The sequence below is a fragment of the Sylvia atricapilla genome, chromosome 2 (assembly GCF_009819655.1).
Source record: "Sylvia atricapilla isolate bSylAtr1 chromosome 2, bSylAtr1.pri, whole genome shotgun sequence".
Taxonomy (NCBI): Eukaryota; Metazoa; Chordata; class Aves; order Passeriformes; family Sylviidae; genus Sylvia; species Sylvia atricapilla.
Window position 1 is genome coordinate 109,888,469 of NC_089141.1, and position 16,497 is coordinate 109,904,965.

Sequence of the window (16,497 nt, forward strand, 5' to 3'; positions counted from 1 at the left end):
CAGGAGCGCGGCCGCGGAAAGGCGGCGCTGAGGGGAGGGCCGCGATCCCGCACATGCGCCGGGAACGGGGAGGAACCGGGGAAAGGACGGAGGGGAAGGGAGGGGAAGGCGGAGGGGAAAGGAGCGGAGCTGCTGCCGGGGACTGTCCCTGCCCAGAGGTGGCCCCGCTCTCTGTGTCCCCGGCCACATCCACACGCCGCCGGCCCTCCCCAGCACCCGCCACGAGAACTGTGGTTCTTTAAATATATTTTTACTTTGTAGTAAATGCTTTTGGGGTGACTGCGGGAGCTGGGCCTGTCAGACAGGGCTGAGGGATCTCATCAATCCGTACAAATAGATCCCAAGCGGCTGTCAGAGGATGGTGCCACACTGTTCAGCGGTGCCCAGCGTCAGGATGAGGAGGAACAGCCATGAAATAAAACACAAGGAGTTCCACCTCAACAGGGGGAAGAGTTTCGTTGTTGAGGGTGGCAGAGCTCTGAACAGCTGCCCAGGGAGGACACAGTTCTCCCTCTGGAGACATTCCAGACCCACCTGGATGTGTTCTGTGTCACTGCTCTGGGTGACCCTGCCTGGGCAGGGGTTGGACTGGGGGATATCCAGAGGTCCCTCCAACCCTGAATATTCTGTGATTAGAGCGGAACAACACTGAATGCCCCGTGTATAGATACCTGAGGTTTATTTTACAGCAGTTAATTGCAGTGGAAAGGATGTTGGTGGCTAGTTTGATTCTTTTCAATAAAAGTGTAAAAAATCACAAAGAAAATACACAAGGAAAAGAAAGGGAAGAAACGGGTAGGAGTAGATAGTGGAAACATAACATCACCCATAGATCTAGTAATAAAACTTAAGTGTTGTCATTTCCATGTTCCTTGGTCAGAGAGATTGTCACAGTCTCGATTCTCTGGGGCTGGGAGCCCACAGAACAAAAAGTTCCCTAGGTTATGTACATTCAGATTAGCATTGGAACACCCAGATCCCTCCCCAGGAGGGGAATTCTTCGTGTCTGATACAAGGCTGGAGCATGCAGCATCTGCTGAGGGAATTCCAAAAGGTATCACGAGCTGCTCTGGGGTCCTTGGTGGTCTCCATCCCCCTTCTCCTGGTCTTGCCTACTCCATGACCCCACTTCTGCACCCCACTGGGGGTTGTGTGGCCACCATGGACCTGAACAGCAAAACTGGCACCAGAAAGATGCTGCCCTACCTTTGTATTTCTCATTTGAATGGTTAGCAATGGTGTTTGAGGCTTAGCAATCCATTAAATCCTTACTGTCTGTGCTCCTTCAGCTGCATCCTTGGATAATCACTCACAGGTGTTAAAGCAGTGTTGCAAAATGTGAAATAAAAATTAGGTCAGGATGTTCTTTGATGGTTGATCTTTGTATATTTTCAAGCCTAATCAGCAAGGAAGGAGGATTAATCAGTGGTACAGAGAACAGCATCCCTTAGTTATGGATATCCTGGAACCAGTGAGCTTTAAGAATACAGTAAATCAAGATATGAATGTATGTTTTATATGTATGTTGCTAACTTAGTAAAAGACTCAGGTCCAGGTATCCTATAGATGAACTATCTCCATTATAATACTAAAAGTCAGACCTACAGGGCAAAAAGACCCTGGCCAGGTGAAGACCCTTCCCTGGAGGATGCACAGGAATCAGCTGGGATTACACAACTTGTGTGGAAATTATTAGCCATTCGTAATAGAGGGTCTGTACCTGGGACATTGCCAACACTGAATTTCTGTGTATAAATAACAGCAGGAAAAGTCTGGAGGGCTGTGCTGGATTTGTGGAATACTCTGGAGCTTCCAGGCTTCTGCAACACTGAAATAAATCATCAATGTCTCCCTCAAGTGCGTAATTGCACACCAGGTAACAAATCTGATTTCTGCAGACAGAAGCAGCTTTGGTTAAAACAGATGAAACAATCACTCCTCCAGACCAAAGAGAACTCACAGCAGTGGAGAAGTAGATTTCTTTTTAAAACATGTATATTTAGAACTGTAACGCTTACAATTTCATTAAACAATCTTAGTACAATGTGTTTAATCTAACAGTATCTTACAGAACAATGTGAAAAATGATTTAATAGCAAACCATGAAAATGGAATTAATAATACCTGCAGTGTCAAAGTCACTAACTTGTTACCTTTTCCAGTCAAAGAATCCCAGCAGTCATTCGCACTAAATGATGCTTTGGGTTTTATCCAAAATAAAATTGTATGATTTCCACAGAGAAAGGGCATTCCTTCACAGAAAGAAGATGCATAATAAGAACATTTTCAGCTAGCAGGTCTACTTTATACAGCTATTTAGAATTTTTAAATAAAAAATAAAATTAAAGTAAAATGTTTAGACCAGTGCAGGGTGCCTATTAATTTTTCAACTTATTTGCGATTCTTTTTGGAAAGAGGGTTTGTTTTTTATTTCCCCTTTGTAGTTCAGCAGAAGAAAAAAAAAATAAAAACAATGAATTTGTCTAATGAGCAGCTCCTCACTTTAGTTTTGCTGACAAGCATTTGACGTGGGACTGTTTCCTCTGTGGAGTCTGTTGACAACGCACCATTATAGATCTGCAAGTAGAAAAGGTCATTCTCACATTAAATGCACAAGTTTCAATATCAGAAGCAGGACATCAGAAGAAGTTGTAATTTTTCCAGTCACAGGTGAATTTGCAACATTCACAAAAATTACACTTTTTTTTTTTTTTACATTTTTTGTATTTACATTTCAGATATAAATAATGAAATTCTTTAAGTTACATGTTTTTAACTTTGCTTCACGATTATTCTACATCTGCAAGCTTTCCTGTATCAAACCAACCTCCTTCTTTCATCATGAATGCACAAGTCTGGCCTCTAATCAGTAATAATTACACTAAGCCTTTATGATGAAAGGTTGAGTGTTCAAGTATCACATCATACTGAAATTTTTGCCCCAATTTAAAAATTGGGGCAGCAAACCAAGCCACTTGGAAATGGTAATAAAAGAAATTAATCTGGGAACTCAATAAGCCAAATAATTTATTATTAAATTCTATCAATATCTTTCTTTGGTAAGAAATATGCAAGAGGATAACCCAAAGCCCACCCCCAAAAAACAAAACAAAAAAATCATATTATATGTGACATCACAGTGTCTACTCTGTGAAGGAGAAAGCCTCAGAAAATTAAGGAATTTTGTTCAGTTAAGATTGTTTATAGCAGTAGCTCTTCCATGCATCTAAGTATGCAAATGATGGAAGTTTAATATAAAATTGCAATGGCAGGAATTAACAATGATCAAACAAACAAACAAACTAAAACCAAACCAGAAAAGCAACTGTTACACCAGTGAATGTGTTGTTGTATGCTCTGTTATGTTTCTGGCACGTGTGGAAAAGCCTGTAAATGATTACATAAAAATTCAAGATTTGGATAATTATGTCATCCAAGTCTACATTCTAAAATATGTAGGAAGCATGAAACAAATCTCTCAGCTGCCAGACAAAAAATAAAGAAGTGGTCCAAAGATTTGGATTTTTTTGCTTTTTGTTGCCCTGTGTTGGTTGTTGTGATGCAGGGATGTGACTGCAGGGAGAAAACCCAATAGCTGACACAAAACATACTAAAGTGGCAATATAAACTAGCTGACACAAGCCTCACTGTACATTGAAATTGATACAATTGTCTGGTGCTTCCATGGCCAGTACACGCCGAGTGCCACGGCTCTCCTTGGAGTTAATGTTGCAACTGAAGACTGAGCAGGTCATTATCCCATAAAGTGCTTTCAGATCCAGTTCCTAACGGGTTCCTGGTCTCCACTCCGAGCTGTCACGTGACATTGACCTCCAGAACGTGGTCGTCCTTGCTGGGAATGACAAGGATTTGCATCCCAGTGCTGCTGTTGAAGACCTGGCCCGGGGAGAAGGGCTGGAGCCGGGGCATGGGCAGACCCTTGTGCTCCCCGCTGGCTGTGGAATGCAGGCTCCCTCTGCTCCTGATGCTGCTGCTGTCAGTCTGCTCATCCACATTCTTGTCCACAGACAGGTTGTCGTTTTCAATCCAGCTATCTGTTGGAAAACAACAAAAAAATACAGAGTTTTATTCTACCAATTAACTCTAGAAGGTCATTTCAGAGCTCTGACAGTCAGCTTAACACATGTTCACAGTTATTGATCATCTCTGCTGAGTGCGCACTTTTGGCCAGCACCAGATGTAACAGAGTGAATTATCCTGGTTTCAAAGGAAAACTTCAATAGCATGACCTCACATCTGTCACAAGCTAGAAGGATGCACACCAGCAGCTCCATTGACAAAAGCTATGTTGCTTCTATGAGTGAATTCTCACTGCAGCCCTGGGACTACTCATCAGTATAGATAAATACTCTACATGGCCATGGTAATTTAAACTCTGCATCTAATCCAATGCCCAAAATTTTCAGCAGTTCTTTTATTTCACATTCAATCCCTTGAAAACTGGGAAAAAATTTCAAAGCAAATGAAGACACACACAATTTAGAGAAAATGGAACTGCAGGATTAGAGGGTTATCCAGCAGTTTTCACTGCTACATTATTTCACTTTTAATATATACATTATAAATCCAGTGACAACTTATTTGTATACTAATCTTTAAGGGAAATGTAAGAGAACAACGCATTTATTATTCCTCCTCAGATATTTAGGTGGCAACCCAAATTCAAAGCTCCCATTAGAGCAAGTTTCAGTTTAGGACTGTGAGTGAATGTAGCAAAGACACCTGTGAGTACCTGGTCCATATATGACCAAGTCCACATTTTGTCAGTGTATTTCTTGCTTTGCTTTTCTCTTTACACAGGAACACAGGAAAAGCAGAGTAATTTCTGTACATAGCCACATGGTCAAAACAGCCTTACCAGCATCAAGCTGCATGGAGTGAGCAGAGTGGTGAGGGAGGTATTTAAACAATCTGACATCAGGGAAAGGCAGATGGCCGGCAAACAGCGGCATCACTTCCATGTGGACTTTGTGAGTGGCTCGAGGTGCTACAGGCATAGAAATTACTCCAGAGCTTTTTCCACAGACTGCCCAGTTACTACTGTTGTCAACAACTGCAAGAATAAAGAGAAAACACTGTAAAGATCTTCTGTGAAAAATGGAGAACCTTCACACAGTTTTAGAGCAGTTTGAAAATCCACATTTTAGTAACATCTCAAAGCCCCGACAGCTTTTATGTGTGTAGAAAAGGTAAGAAAACAGCCCTACAAAGAAAGGACCATAGTTGGGCCTCAAGCATGTATCCATCCAGCCTGAAGAACGTTTCTATTCCACTGGAAGGCAGATTAATGAGGAAAAAAAATATTCCTGGTCTAGCAAAATGAAAACTGCTTTACTAAGCAGCTGTACCCACAATAAAGGAATTTATGCCATAGCAAGTCTGGCAGATGTCACTGTCAAGAAAAAGTTAGGGGGAAATTTATCAAAATGCTTAAGAAAAATACTCTTACCTTCATACATAAGTTTTGTTGTGCAATATCCATCTGATTCTGTCAATGCTTCATCTCTGTCAACCTCAGAGAGCTCAACAAGCCGGGTGATGGACACCTCTAAGGAGCAGAGTGAGCCTGTTTTACAGTACTCTGCATCCAAGGGTGGGAAGATTTCAGTTTTCACATGGTACAATGTCTGTCAGGAAGAAAACAGTGCTGTTATCAAGGGAAAAAGGGGTGTTTTATTTGTCTTTAAGTTGAACTGGACAATGGGTACAGTACTAACTTTACGTAACAGACACATCCCATTAAAAATTCTTTATTCAAGAATCACTTAATAAGTAATGTTCATTATCTTCATTATCTTGCTCAGTTTAAGAAAATGACAGAACATGGAATCCTGGAATGCTGTGCAAAGTAGGGATCTCAAAGATCATCTGGTTCCAACCCATCTGCCAGGGGCGGGGACATCTTCCACTAGGTCAAATCAAATTTGATTCCATCTATTTTTGATACCAGCAGTGAAAATATGATTTTTTTCCCCTTCACTTCTGTACTTTAACACAGCCTTTTAATGCTTCTAAATGGACACCAATCTTACTATTTAAACAATTTTTATCAGTTTCTTAGCTCTTCCCTTTACAGGCACATCACTCAGTTCTGAGTAATACAGAACTACTTCATCCCTCTTCCTGTCATAGTCTCTGGAATAACAGTGCCTGCATCAAAAACCTGAATTTTTAATTCCTACAAATTTAGATTTCTACCAGAAAACTCCCATTGTTTCACACAGGTAGTTGTCTTTAAAAACTCCAGAAAGATGCTGATAGAGGTGCCAAAAATGCTTGTTACATGCCAGTAGGCAAACAAACACCTGAAATGTTCCTCAATGCCAGTTTGCAACAAGCTGGTAGAAAACACTGAAAACAGATAAAAGGATTTAAAAAACAAGAGTCTTCTCATGATGCTGTTTTCTACCCACGCATCACAAAGGATAACACTGAGTTTAGAGATGAGATTACATTATGTTGATAAAACTTTCTATTAAAGGAATTCTACCTAGCCTTATGAGCCTCCTAACTGATCAAAGGAATAAAAAGTTTGTCCATAATGGGGAAGAAGAAACATTTCAGATAATGGTCTAGAAAACCTTAAATATTTCATTAGAGGAGCTCATCTCAAGCTCTGCAAAAAACTACTCAGATGCTTTCAATAGCAAAGATATTCTGGAAATTGCAATTTGCTTTGGAGAACACAATCTTAAGCCAGCAGGGAACAAGCAGTTCAGTCAAGCTGCAGACAATCTCCATGGCACCAACCCAGGAAGGTGAAAACAGTAAAAAAAAATGGAACAAGATTCAGCACAAGTGTTATGACCCTCAGCACATTTCTGTGGCAAGGATAAGATCCCACTACATCACATCAGATTGCAGTTCTGTCACTCACAAACTGACTTTCCAATGACTCTAAGTAGGTATCAACCTCATGATATAAACAGAATTTTTCTGACATATTTCTTGATTTTCCCTTTTCACTTGTTAGGAAACCATATTCAGTTAAGAAATGCTACCCTACACTTAAAAGAGTACTTACAAAAAAATTTTCCACTTGGAATTGGTAAGTGAACGGCTTCAAGGTAAGAGACTGTTCTTCAGAGGTAGCTGGACAAAAGCTGACTGAAAACAGGCACTGCAAGGAGAGAGGAAGCTCTTTTGTCCACTTCAATTCCCATACAAAGAATATTGATTGCTTACTGTACACAACCTGAAAGAGAAAGTTTAGAGTGTTAGCTGCTTCCTTCCTCTGGGAAAGAAGGGGAAATGCACACATGTAATATGTCTGTCTGTTCTGACATTTATAGAAAAAAACTCAATAAATCCTTAGGGAAATATGCAACAAAATGACTACCAGTGAATCTTTTTCACAACACACATCTTTTTAAAAGGAAGGATCCATTTCAGTGTCAGAATCAAATGTTTCAAAAGGAAACACTTCACATTCAGAGAAGGGAAGTTCAATTTCATTTTTGAAAATATTTTAATCAAAAGTCAAATTTAATAAAATTATTAGTATATTCTGATAGAGTTTTTCTAGGCACCAAGGCTGAACAATTTAATATGTTCAGAAAAAGCTGAAAGAAACTTCAGGGTTGCCCAGGGAGCTTGTGGTTGCCCCATCCTGGAAGTGTCCAAGGCCAGATTGGATGGGGATCTGAGCAGCCAGGAACAGTGGAAGGTGTCTCTGCCCTGGGCATTAGAACTTGATCATCTTCAAATCCTCTTCCAACCCAAACCATTCTATGATTCTATGGTGAGAAACTGTTATGCAAGTGAACTGGATTACAGCTGTATTTAACTGTATTTGTATTTGTATAAACTGGATTTAGCTGTATTTGTATTTAACTGGAAAACTATATCTGATTTTTTTTCCCCCAAAACCCAATGACAAACTGCAACCGTAAGATGAATAAATTGAATAAACCAGCAAGTGCATTTTACCTGTTGAGATGCAGGGTTGAGAGGCACCAGCTGCAAATCTGTACACTCAGCAGAATTTTTTAGGCTGTAGTCTGAAAGCTGGAAACAGAGTTCTGACAAATTCTGTACGCAGACTTGCACATACTTCCTGAAAAATGAGACACAGTTTTTTCAATGAAAACTGAAGAGTTACAATGGAAGAGTCCATGTCCGTAACACAAGGCTGTAAAACACCCTCTTACATATTAAACAAAAACCAACAAACCATATAGAAACAGGACAACTGGGTTCATCCTGTGGTCTTATTTCCAAAACCACACATTTGTTGTCATGAAAGAACACAAGAGGAAATGCACAAGCTTCCAGGGGGAGGACGGTAAAAGCTCAACTTATATGTTAAAAAAAAAAAGCTGCTATAAATATGAGTTATGAAACCCCAGCTCCATGCTTTGTAAGATGAAAAAAACAGTAAATAAATAATGAGTACATTACCGTTTTCCAGCTGACAACAAGGAATGCTTGGCATTAAAGGGGATGCAGAATGTTAATGCAATAATAGTGGAATAAATCGACCAAGGACAATCAATGGTCACCTAAAGGAAAAAGGGAACACAATTCTTATTTGCAGTGGTCTTTGGAACCATGATTTTGCTTTTTTTCTCCTTTCTAAGTGAAACCTTTCTCATCAAATGTCGATAACTAATGCATCCAGGAGGGGAAGAAATAAAAATTAAAAAAAAAAATCAGTATGTAAAAACTAATCTGAAAAAAATAGAGGTTTTTGTTTGTGAGTGGGATATGAAATCTCAAAGCAGCTTTTCCTGTAAGAACTGACATTTCCTGTAAGAACTGACAGTTCTGAAGACTATAAATAAAGGAAGGGGAACAGAAGAAAGAAAAGATAAAAGGACCCAAATGCATCTTAGTACAAAATCCTGGTAAAGATCAATATCAAATAAACTGCTACAAGATCTATTATTTAAATGTCTTTATAATAATTTAATATATTAAATACAAGCTCAAAATATTTAAAAAAATGCATTTAATGTATATTTGTTTTAATTTGAGGCAGCACACTTGACTTCATCTTTCCCATGAATCAGAGGCTGGAATTAAAAGACCACCATGCTACCTTTTACAAAGACACAGGTACCCTCCATGCTTTATAAACTGTGTTGAAACACTAAAAGTTAGTGTTTTAGCCAAGGGAACAGTTGACAATTTATTAAACACAGTGTGTATTTCTGCTTATATTTACAACTTCTTTACATTTTAACATTCAGTATGATTTTTGCGTGTATCTTTTGAAGGAAAGTAAGTTCCAAACAAGCAAGATCCTCCTCACCAGTACTTCTATTTTGTGGAATGTTTACCCCTGTGATTAAACACATTTCATAATAAAAAAGTCAAGCTACATCTTACTTTTTGGTCAACAGTAGCCATGCTGTTGTCCTGTTTCTGCTTCTCTTTGTTTTTTCTGTGGTTTTCTTTATTTGTAGTATTTTCCTTCTCTGCAGATTCCGTGGCTGATGGCAAATACATGACTTCTAGTTCAAATTCAATCACATGATAGGCAGGAGCCACTGGCAAGCTGATGCTTGTGATCTTCTCAGAAGACTGAATCCTTAATGATGACTCTGAGATCTTTTCTATAGATGTAGAATAGGGAAAAAATCAAATCATAGAAAAATATGTGGTGCCATAACCACTTCTCAGCAATGTTTGCAAAAACAGCAATGAGAAACAATGTTAAAAAACTCCACTGTAATCTCTTCAAATCAGCTATAATCTGCACATGTTAAATATTTAACTTCACAGGAGTAATGAATGCTCTATCCTTTTTTAACTGCAGGAAGGTAACCACCACATTCCATGTAATAAAAGGCTCCTTCTAATGTCCAGGAAAGAACTGAGAGGGCAATTTGACAAACTTCAAACCAACTAAAGAGCTACTTTAGCCCATCACATGACACTTATTCAAGTTTTTACAAAGTGAAAGCACCTTGTTAAGTCTCATAATTTCACTTTAAGCAACCTTGGACACACACACATGCAGCAGTCTCCCATGCCTTCTGGATTTCATCAGTGGAAGTAAAATTGCCTAGCTATGTTTGTCAAAGTTCATACTGCTCCTTTGAGGGTGAAAATTTAAGACCTTCCTTGCACTGAAGTACTCAGTTGTTAATTGTTCTTAATAAAATCGTTCTTAATAATGACTATTGACAAACAGTGTCAGTGTTCTTAATACTGTAAGTACAGGTCGCTTGAGGATGACTGAACTTGCCAGCCTTTTAAAGATCATGAATTTTCAGTTGCTGGCTTACCCCTGGTGTTGGAGTAGATGACAGCCTTGCTCTCAGGGTGGTACAGGATGGGCATGGCATCCGCATTGCTGAGCTGCAGAGTGTCCCCACTCTTCATGGTGTAGTGACCAGTGGTCACTGTGAACTTCACCTTCTGGGGAATGCCAGCCAAAAGGCTTTCTGAAGGACAGAGCAGGGATTGTTCAGATTGCATCACGTGGTTACAATGCACCAAAGCTTGTTAGCAGACAGTTGGTCACACACTGGGGTAACTTACAAGTGTGGGGTTTTGGTGTTAGGGGACACATTAAACCCAGCTCAGATACAACTTGTGGGGAAGCCACTTGTTTCAACCTCGGAGCCCCAACCCACTGCATCTTGGATGGCTTAGATGAGCTGTCTCTCTAGCATAGATTCCAGTGAAATACAATAACCACAAAGAATTAGCTAAGCTTTTAAAGCTCTCCAGGTTGCAGACAGCTCTGTATTTTCACACCTGTCATTCCAGTCATACCCACGTGCTGTATTTACATGATCAGCACAACAAGAATGGCAGTGTGCACACAGAATCACAGCTATCAGTTTCATAGGGGTTCCTAATTTGATTTATGCTCAATATGTCTGTCCTTCCTTTGCCACACACCGCAACCTGGAATGCCAGCACAAAATTCATACTAACTCCTCAGCTGCCACACTCAATAGCCTGAAAACAAATCACTATTAACTTCCATTAATACACTCAAATAAACACTACAACAACTAGTGTTCAGCTGTCCCTGAAACCAATGGGTGCATTCAGTTTTCATTTTTAATAAGTTCATATTATCCTCCCTAGTAGAGAATCCCATCTCTTACTTATTTCTTGTAAATATCAAAGGGACTCTAGCATTAAGTTAGGAGGAATTTCTTCTCAGGATGGGAAAATACACATTGGAAGAGGCTGCCAGGGAGGTGGTCACTGCCCCTGGAGATGTTTGAAGGGAAGACTGGATGTGGCACTCAGTGCCATGTCTGGGTGACAAGGTGGTGTTTGGCCATAGGCTGGACTAGATCCCAGAGGTCTGTTCCAGCCTAATTGATCCTGTGATCCCAACCAATAAGGAGCTCAGTCAAATACAAATGCAAACATTCACTTCTAATCAGTGTGGCAGCTCAAATCACACCTGATATTTCAGTGACACTACAAGTTCAAATCAGTGGTCAAAAGTGTCCAGAGCCAAGCACTGGAATCAGTTGCTCAAAACCAGCCATCACTGGCAGGACATTATGATGGATAATTTGAAAAGTAATGTTGCATTTAAGACCCACAATGCAGAGTAAGGCATACTGAGTAGTACTGAAGCCATGAAACACTTTCTCTAGTCCCACAGGAGCAGGAGAAGAATCATCAAAGCAGCTTCAGCACAGCCACTGCACCTACCAGTCATGGGCTCCACTTTGAGCTGGGGCTCCTGGGAGTACACATCGTACTGCACGATGGGGTAGATGTGCAGAAGGACAAACTGCACCTTTCCCACTGAAGTGCACAGCTGCCTGAGTGTGTATGTCCCAGGTTCTTTGGCCTTGGAAGAAAAACATTTGAATGGTTTAAGAAAATACTTCTGGAACAAGCCCGATACTAAAGAACAGCATGTTTCCATCTCATTTTTATTAGGTATTTTGGGTTTCTAAATTAAAACTGCAGATTTCAGAAAACTCAGTTTTCTGAGTCAATTACAAGATTTGCACAAAGGAGCACCTTTTGCCCCACTAAGAAGGTCTAGAGCGCTATCTGATTCAAGAGAAAACATCATAATTAACAAGTACTAATAATCAGGGTAACTAATGCAGTAGCTATGCTGTCAATTTGTTACTTTGCCTTGTTTGTTGGTTGGTTCCCCCCTAAAGTGCAACATCCATGAAAAAACATTATTAAATACCTAAACAATACCTGTGCTTATTTGGCTAATTCATGAAAACAATAATAAAATCCTACCAGCATTTATATAAGGCACAGCTTCCAGCTCCAACTATTGATTTCACACACTCATTATCACACACCCTGAGTCAATGTTTACAAGAAAGTAGCACATAAATATTTAATTTCCAACTCTTCCCCTACCCTGAGTAATGGGATTCTGGATGTTTCTTGATAAAATTAAAAACAGAAGCGGATCTGTAACACCTTGTTATTTATTCTTGATTCTGTTTGCTCTTAGGGACTGCTATGGAATGGGAAGTGTTTTCTTTTTTTCATGTGCCACTTTGCAAGTGTAAGTGCATAAACACCAATGCTGGGTATAATCAAGTCAGTCTACAATTTATGGAGAAAAGCTGTACCAGCTCAACAGTCAAACGTCATGCAGTTATTTATATAGCAAACCCAGACTGAAATTCAGTAGTATGCATTCTGACATTAAAGTCACTACATTTTAGCCCTAAAAACCAGAAAAACATGAGTAAAGTAATACATAACATACACATATTTTAAATCTTAACATGGGATAAGAATATTGGTCTAAAGAATTTAGACAATGCTTTCTGATCACATTTAAGGGTTGGAAAAAATTGGAAGGTTGCTGTCAGCATAAATAATGCTAATCCTCAGTGTAAGGTCTACAGTAAGGATCAAACTCCCTCTGGGTCATAGAAGCACAGTCATTCCTCTTCCTGCAGAAGTGGTGCAATTAAGCATTACTTTAAAGAAAATTCAGAAAACAAGCTGCCAGCAGTTTCTATCCTCTGGCCAGCTGTGTAATGCAGTAGAAGTGACACAGTGTATTACTACAATGATAATGGATTTTTAGTAAATATTTTGTAAATACTGCGGCTCAAATCTAGAGAAACTTTCTTTTTTTATCTAATAATATATAATATCTAATAATTATCTAATATCTAATAATACACTGTTAATATTATAATGTGCTCAGATTTTCCCTTTAAGGACAGGTAATCATGCCTTAAACAATTATATTGTGGGATTCTCACTGAGCAGTCTTCCCATGAAAAGTTCTTTTCTTGAAAGGAAGGTTGGGAAAATAGCAAAGGTATAAAAGTAAAGCTGTCCATCATCCAGTGACCACCAGATTCACAGCAGACTCAGGCAAATTCAAAGCACAGCTCTATTTAGCTTTTCATCCATCTCTTCTCCTGGTGTTTCCAATTGCATCCTGATTCCACTAACCCCAAATTCCAGCTCAGTGCAGTCCCTAACAGCTTTCTTCTAGTAATGCTCCTTCATTTGAAATCCAGTGTTACATACATGTGAATTCATTTTACAGAATATAGCATTTCCAGCCACCAAGGCCTCTAGTCCAAATCCTCTTAACCTGTGCAGTCCTGTGAAAGGAAGAGGAACCTCAGAAATCAGGTCAGTAGGTAGTTCAAATGCCTGTATTGCCATTCCACGGATGATAAACAGTAAGTTAGTTAGATGATGACTAATGGGAACAATCTTAATTCTAACATCTTCTAAATTTAAATACTTGCAGCTGATCTGTACTTCTTGCAGGAAGGTTTACTACATCCCCCAAGTGAAAAATTATTCCACCACCCTCTACAGAGAAGAAAAGGCTGTCAACCAAATTTAACCACACAATCATTGACTGAAGGGCTAGAAAAAGAATTCACATCAAAGCTTTTAGATGTTATTCTGAATGACCTCAACAGCTCAGGCAGCCTTCATGAGCAATATGTTATATTGCATATGAATTTATCAATTTAAGTTTTGGCAGCAATAGTCGAAATGTTTAAACTAAGTTTAGGAAGGCTGAAAACACAATGGCATCCTTTCAATGATGGCACAGAGCACCAAAAAGCTGCAAGGGGAATGGATGATCCAAGTGCAACAGGACAGGCATCACTCACCAGCACAACGCTCTTGCTCAGCCAGCATTTCTGGCTTCTCTGTCATGAGCGCTACCATCACCCTGCTCCAGAAACATACCTGAATGTTGAATGTGATTTTATTGTCCCCTGGCTCCAGAGTCAAGTTGTTGCACTTCAAGACGTGAGCCCCATCTTCCAAAGTGACCCCCGAGGGCACGTCCAGGGAGCTGCTGCTCTCCTGCCTGCGCAGCAGCATGTGCGCGTTCTTGCAGATGATTCCCGCCGTGTTCAGGGAGTTGTCTGAGGGGCTCCTCTCGTACATCTCAGACAGCTCCAGGGCTGGAAGGCTGTTTCTGGACAAAGGCAAGCCTGCAATTTCACTGGGGAAGGTGATGACACCGTTGGAAGTTTTGTGCTTGGTGAGCCACTCGGCTGTTTTCCTGTAGCTGTTCTTCTCGATGCTGAAGTGGACGTGGATGGCGACCTGGTCCACCTGGACAGGGATGGGCATTTGGCTCAGCAAAGTCAACTCGATGGACAACTTCCCACCCACGTGGACAACAGCATTTGGAGGGTCAAAATGCAGAGTTTTCAGCTGGGCAAAGGAGTGCATAGGCAATATAACCTTTTGACCTGGAAAGATGAAAAATAGGGATTTCATTATTCTCCAGTGCTAATGGAGATGAGCAAAATTTTTCTCTTAAAAATTCAATTCCCAGAAATAAATGGATCAACAACTTTTCAACAACAAATTGTTTCACAACAAATCAATGCTTACCAATTTTTTTATCCTGCATGAGAGTTAAAAGATGCTGAGATTTGTTTTCCAACAGTAACTTAGACTACAATTTCCATTTCCAGGCTATTAAAAACAACTGAATTAAGAGAGGTTGCCCAAGCAGAAGTTGAGCATTTCACTACTATAGAACACAGTAGCATTATATGATGAAATTCCCAGAGCTTGTACAAGTTTAAGAAACTAATAATCAGGCTGGTGCCTTGAGCCAGCAGCTCTGCTGTGCAAGGAGCTTTCATTCTCTTTTCTACATTTCAAAAACAACCCTAAGGCAGCACCTAAAATTAATTAACAATCAGGTCTAAAGTAACATATTACTCATGATACATCTAATCATTAAGAAAAAAAATTCTGCATAAAAATAAGCAGTCTTCAAATCTACAGGAAGTATTCCATATGAATTTGAACTGTGATTAATATCTGACAAGAAGACATGACTGAAGCAGTATGTAACATATTGAAGAATAAAGAGAGCAAATGGGATGGACAAAAACATAAGCTGCAAGTGGATGGGCACAGATCTAACATCAAAATCCAGGATGTACCATCACAGAGCTGCCACTTACATGCCAGCAGTGAGAGACAAAGCTAGGTTAGGAATTGAAAAAACCCAACACACAATAAATTATGGGCTGTTAAAGCAGGGAAACAACTGAAGGAAAACAAAGACTTTGCGGTATTCAGGAGGAAAATGTTAATTACCCTTTCATCTCTTAACTGTTCTTAATTAGCGTAGATTTATAAATGTTTTGGCAAACACAAGTTTAGAAATTATACACAAAATAATGAACTCAATCAGAAAAAGCCTCCACATCTACCTTGTGGGAACAACCAGATTGGAGTAACTGAAGTTTTAAGACCCAGACTTACCTTGGTTCTCTGCTTGCTGATTGGTAAAATCCAGGATTTCTTGGCAAAACTTTTTGCGTTCCTCTTCTGTTAAGTGATTATCACCAGCTAAAAGGCTGCTTGTTTGGAGATAACTAATGAAGTTAAGGAAACAGGAGGTAGAAACCCACAACAATTTTTAGACATCTGACTGAAAACAAGACATTCAAGTCCTGCTTTTCTGACCTTTAGAGAAAAGACATGGTGTTATCATCACTGCACTTTTCCACTAGAAAAGAAACAATGGAAGATTTACCATCATCTGAGTATTGCAGAATCTCAGTACTTCTGTAGCAGACCTACTAAAAATATAATACATTATTAACCAGTGCAATCCTGCCTCATCTAAAAAGATTCATAAGCATAGAAAATTTGTTATTTGACTAAAGTCCACGCAGTGTGCAAGTTAAAGACACAGTGTCTTGCATCACACTGGCCAACATTCAGAACTAAATAATCTTGAGTATTCTATTTTATTCCAATTTACCTGGCTGAGAATCTGCCAGCTGTTACAGCATCACTTACCATAACTGAGTGATAAGACATTCTTTAAAATTTTAAGTGCTGAGAATATAAATGATCACTTGAATATTTAGCTAAGAATGCAGTATTACTGGCTTAGATTCCTTATGTGCATTTCCACTGAAGCAGAAAAATTTAGGAGTGTTTAGAAGTGATGTGAGAATTTGCAAAGGAAGTGGACCTGTATAATGTGTGTCTTGTTCTAAAAGCACAGGAACCAACAAAAAATCAGCACAACAGAACAACCCCCAA

The 16,497-nt window shown here is 39.5% G+C and overlaps 1 protein-coding gene across 1 annotated transcript in view; it reads right to left on the reverse strand.

The window, feature by feature from the left end:
* Window positions 1-1,977: 1,977 nt before the first annotated feature.
* TRAPPC10 (trafficking protein particle complex subunit 10) overlaps window positions 1,978-16,497 on the reverse strand; it is a 38,163-nt gene continuing 23,643 nt past the window's right edge. The window contains exons 13-23 of the mRNA XM_066314097.1: window positions 15,706-15,818; window positions 14,158-14,672; window positions 11,653-11,794; window positions 10,254-10,412; window positions 9,352-9,578; window positions 8,422-8,522; window positions 7,951-8,077; window positions 7,046-7,216; window positions 5,471-5,648; window positions 4,880-5,074; window positions 1,978-4,055 (exon numbers count right to left, since the gene is read on the reverse strand). Coding sequence (XP_066170194.1) covers window positions 3,817-4,055; window positions 4,880-5,074; window positions 5,471-5,648; window positions 7,046-7,216; window positions 7,951-8,077; window positions 8,422-8,522; window positions 9,352-9,578; window positions 10,254-10,412; window positions 11,653-11,794; window positions 14,158-14,672; window positions 15,706-15,818 — 2,167 coding nt within the window. The 3' untranslated portion in view covers window positions 1,978-3,816. The remainder of the gene's footprint in view (window positions 4,056-4,879; window positions 5,075-5,470; window positions 5,649-7,045; window positions 7,217-7,950; window positions 8,078-8,421; window positions 8,523-9,351; window positions 9,579-10,253; window positions 10,413-11,652; window positions 11,795-14,157; window positions 14,673-15,705; window positions 15,819-16,497) is intronic.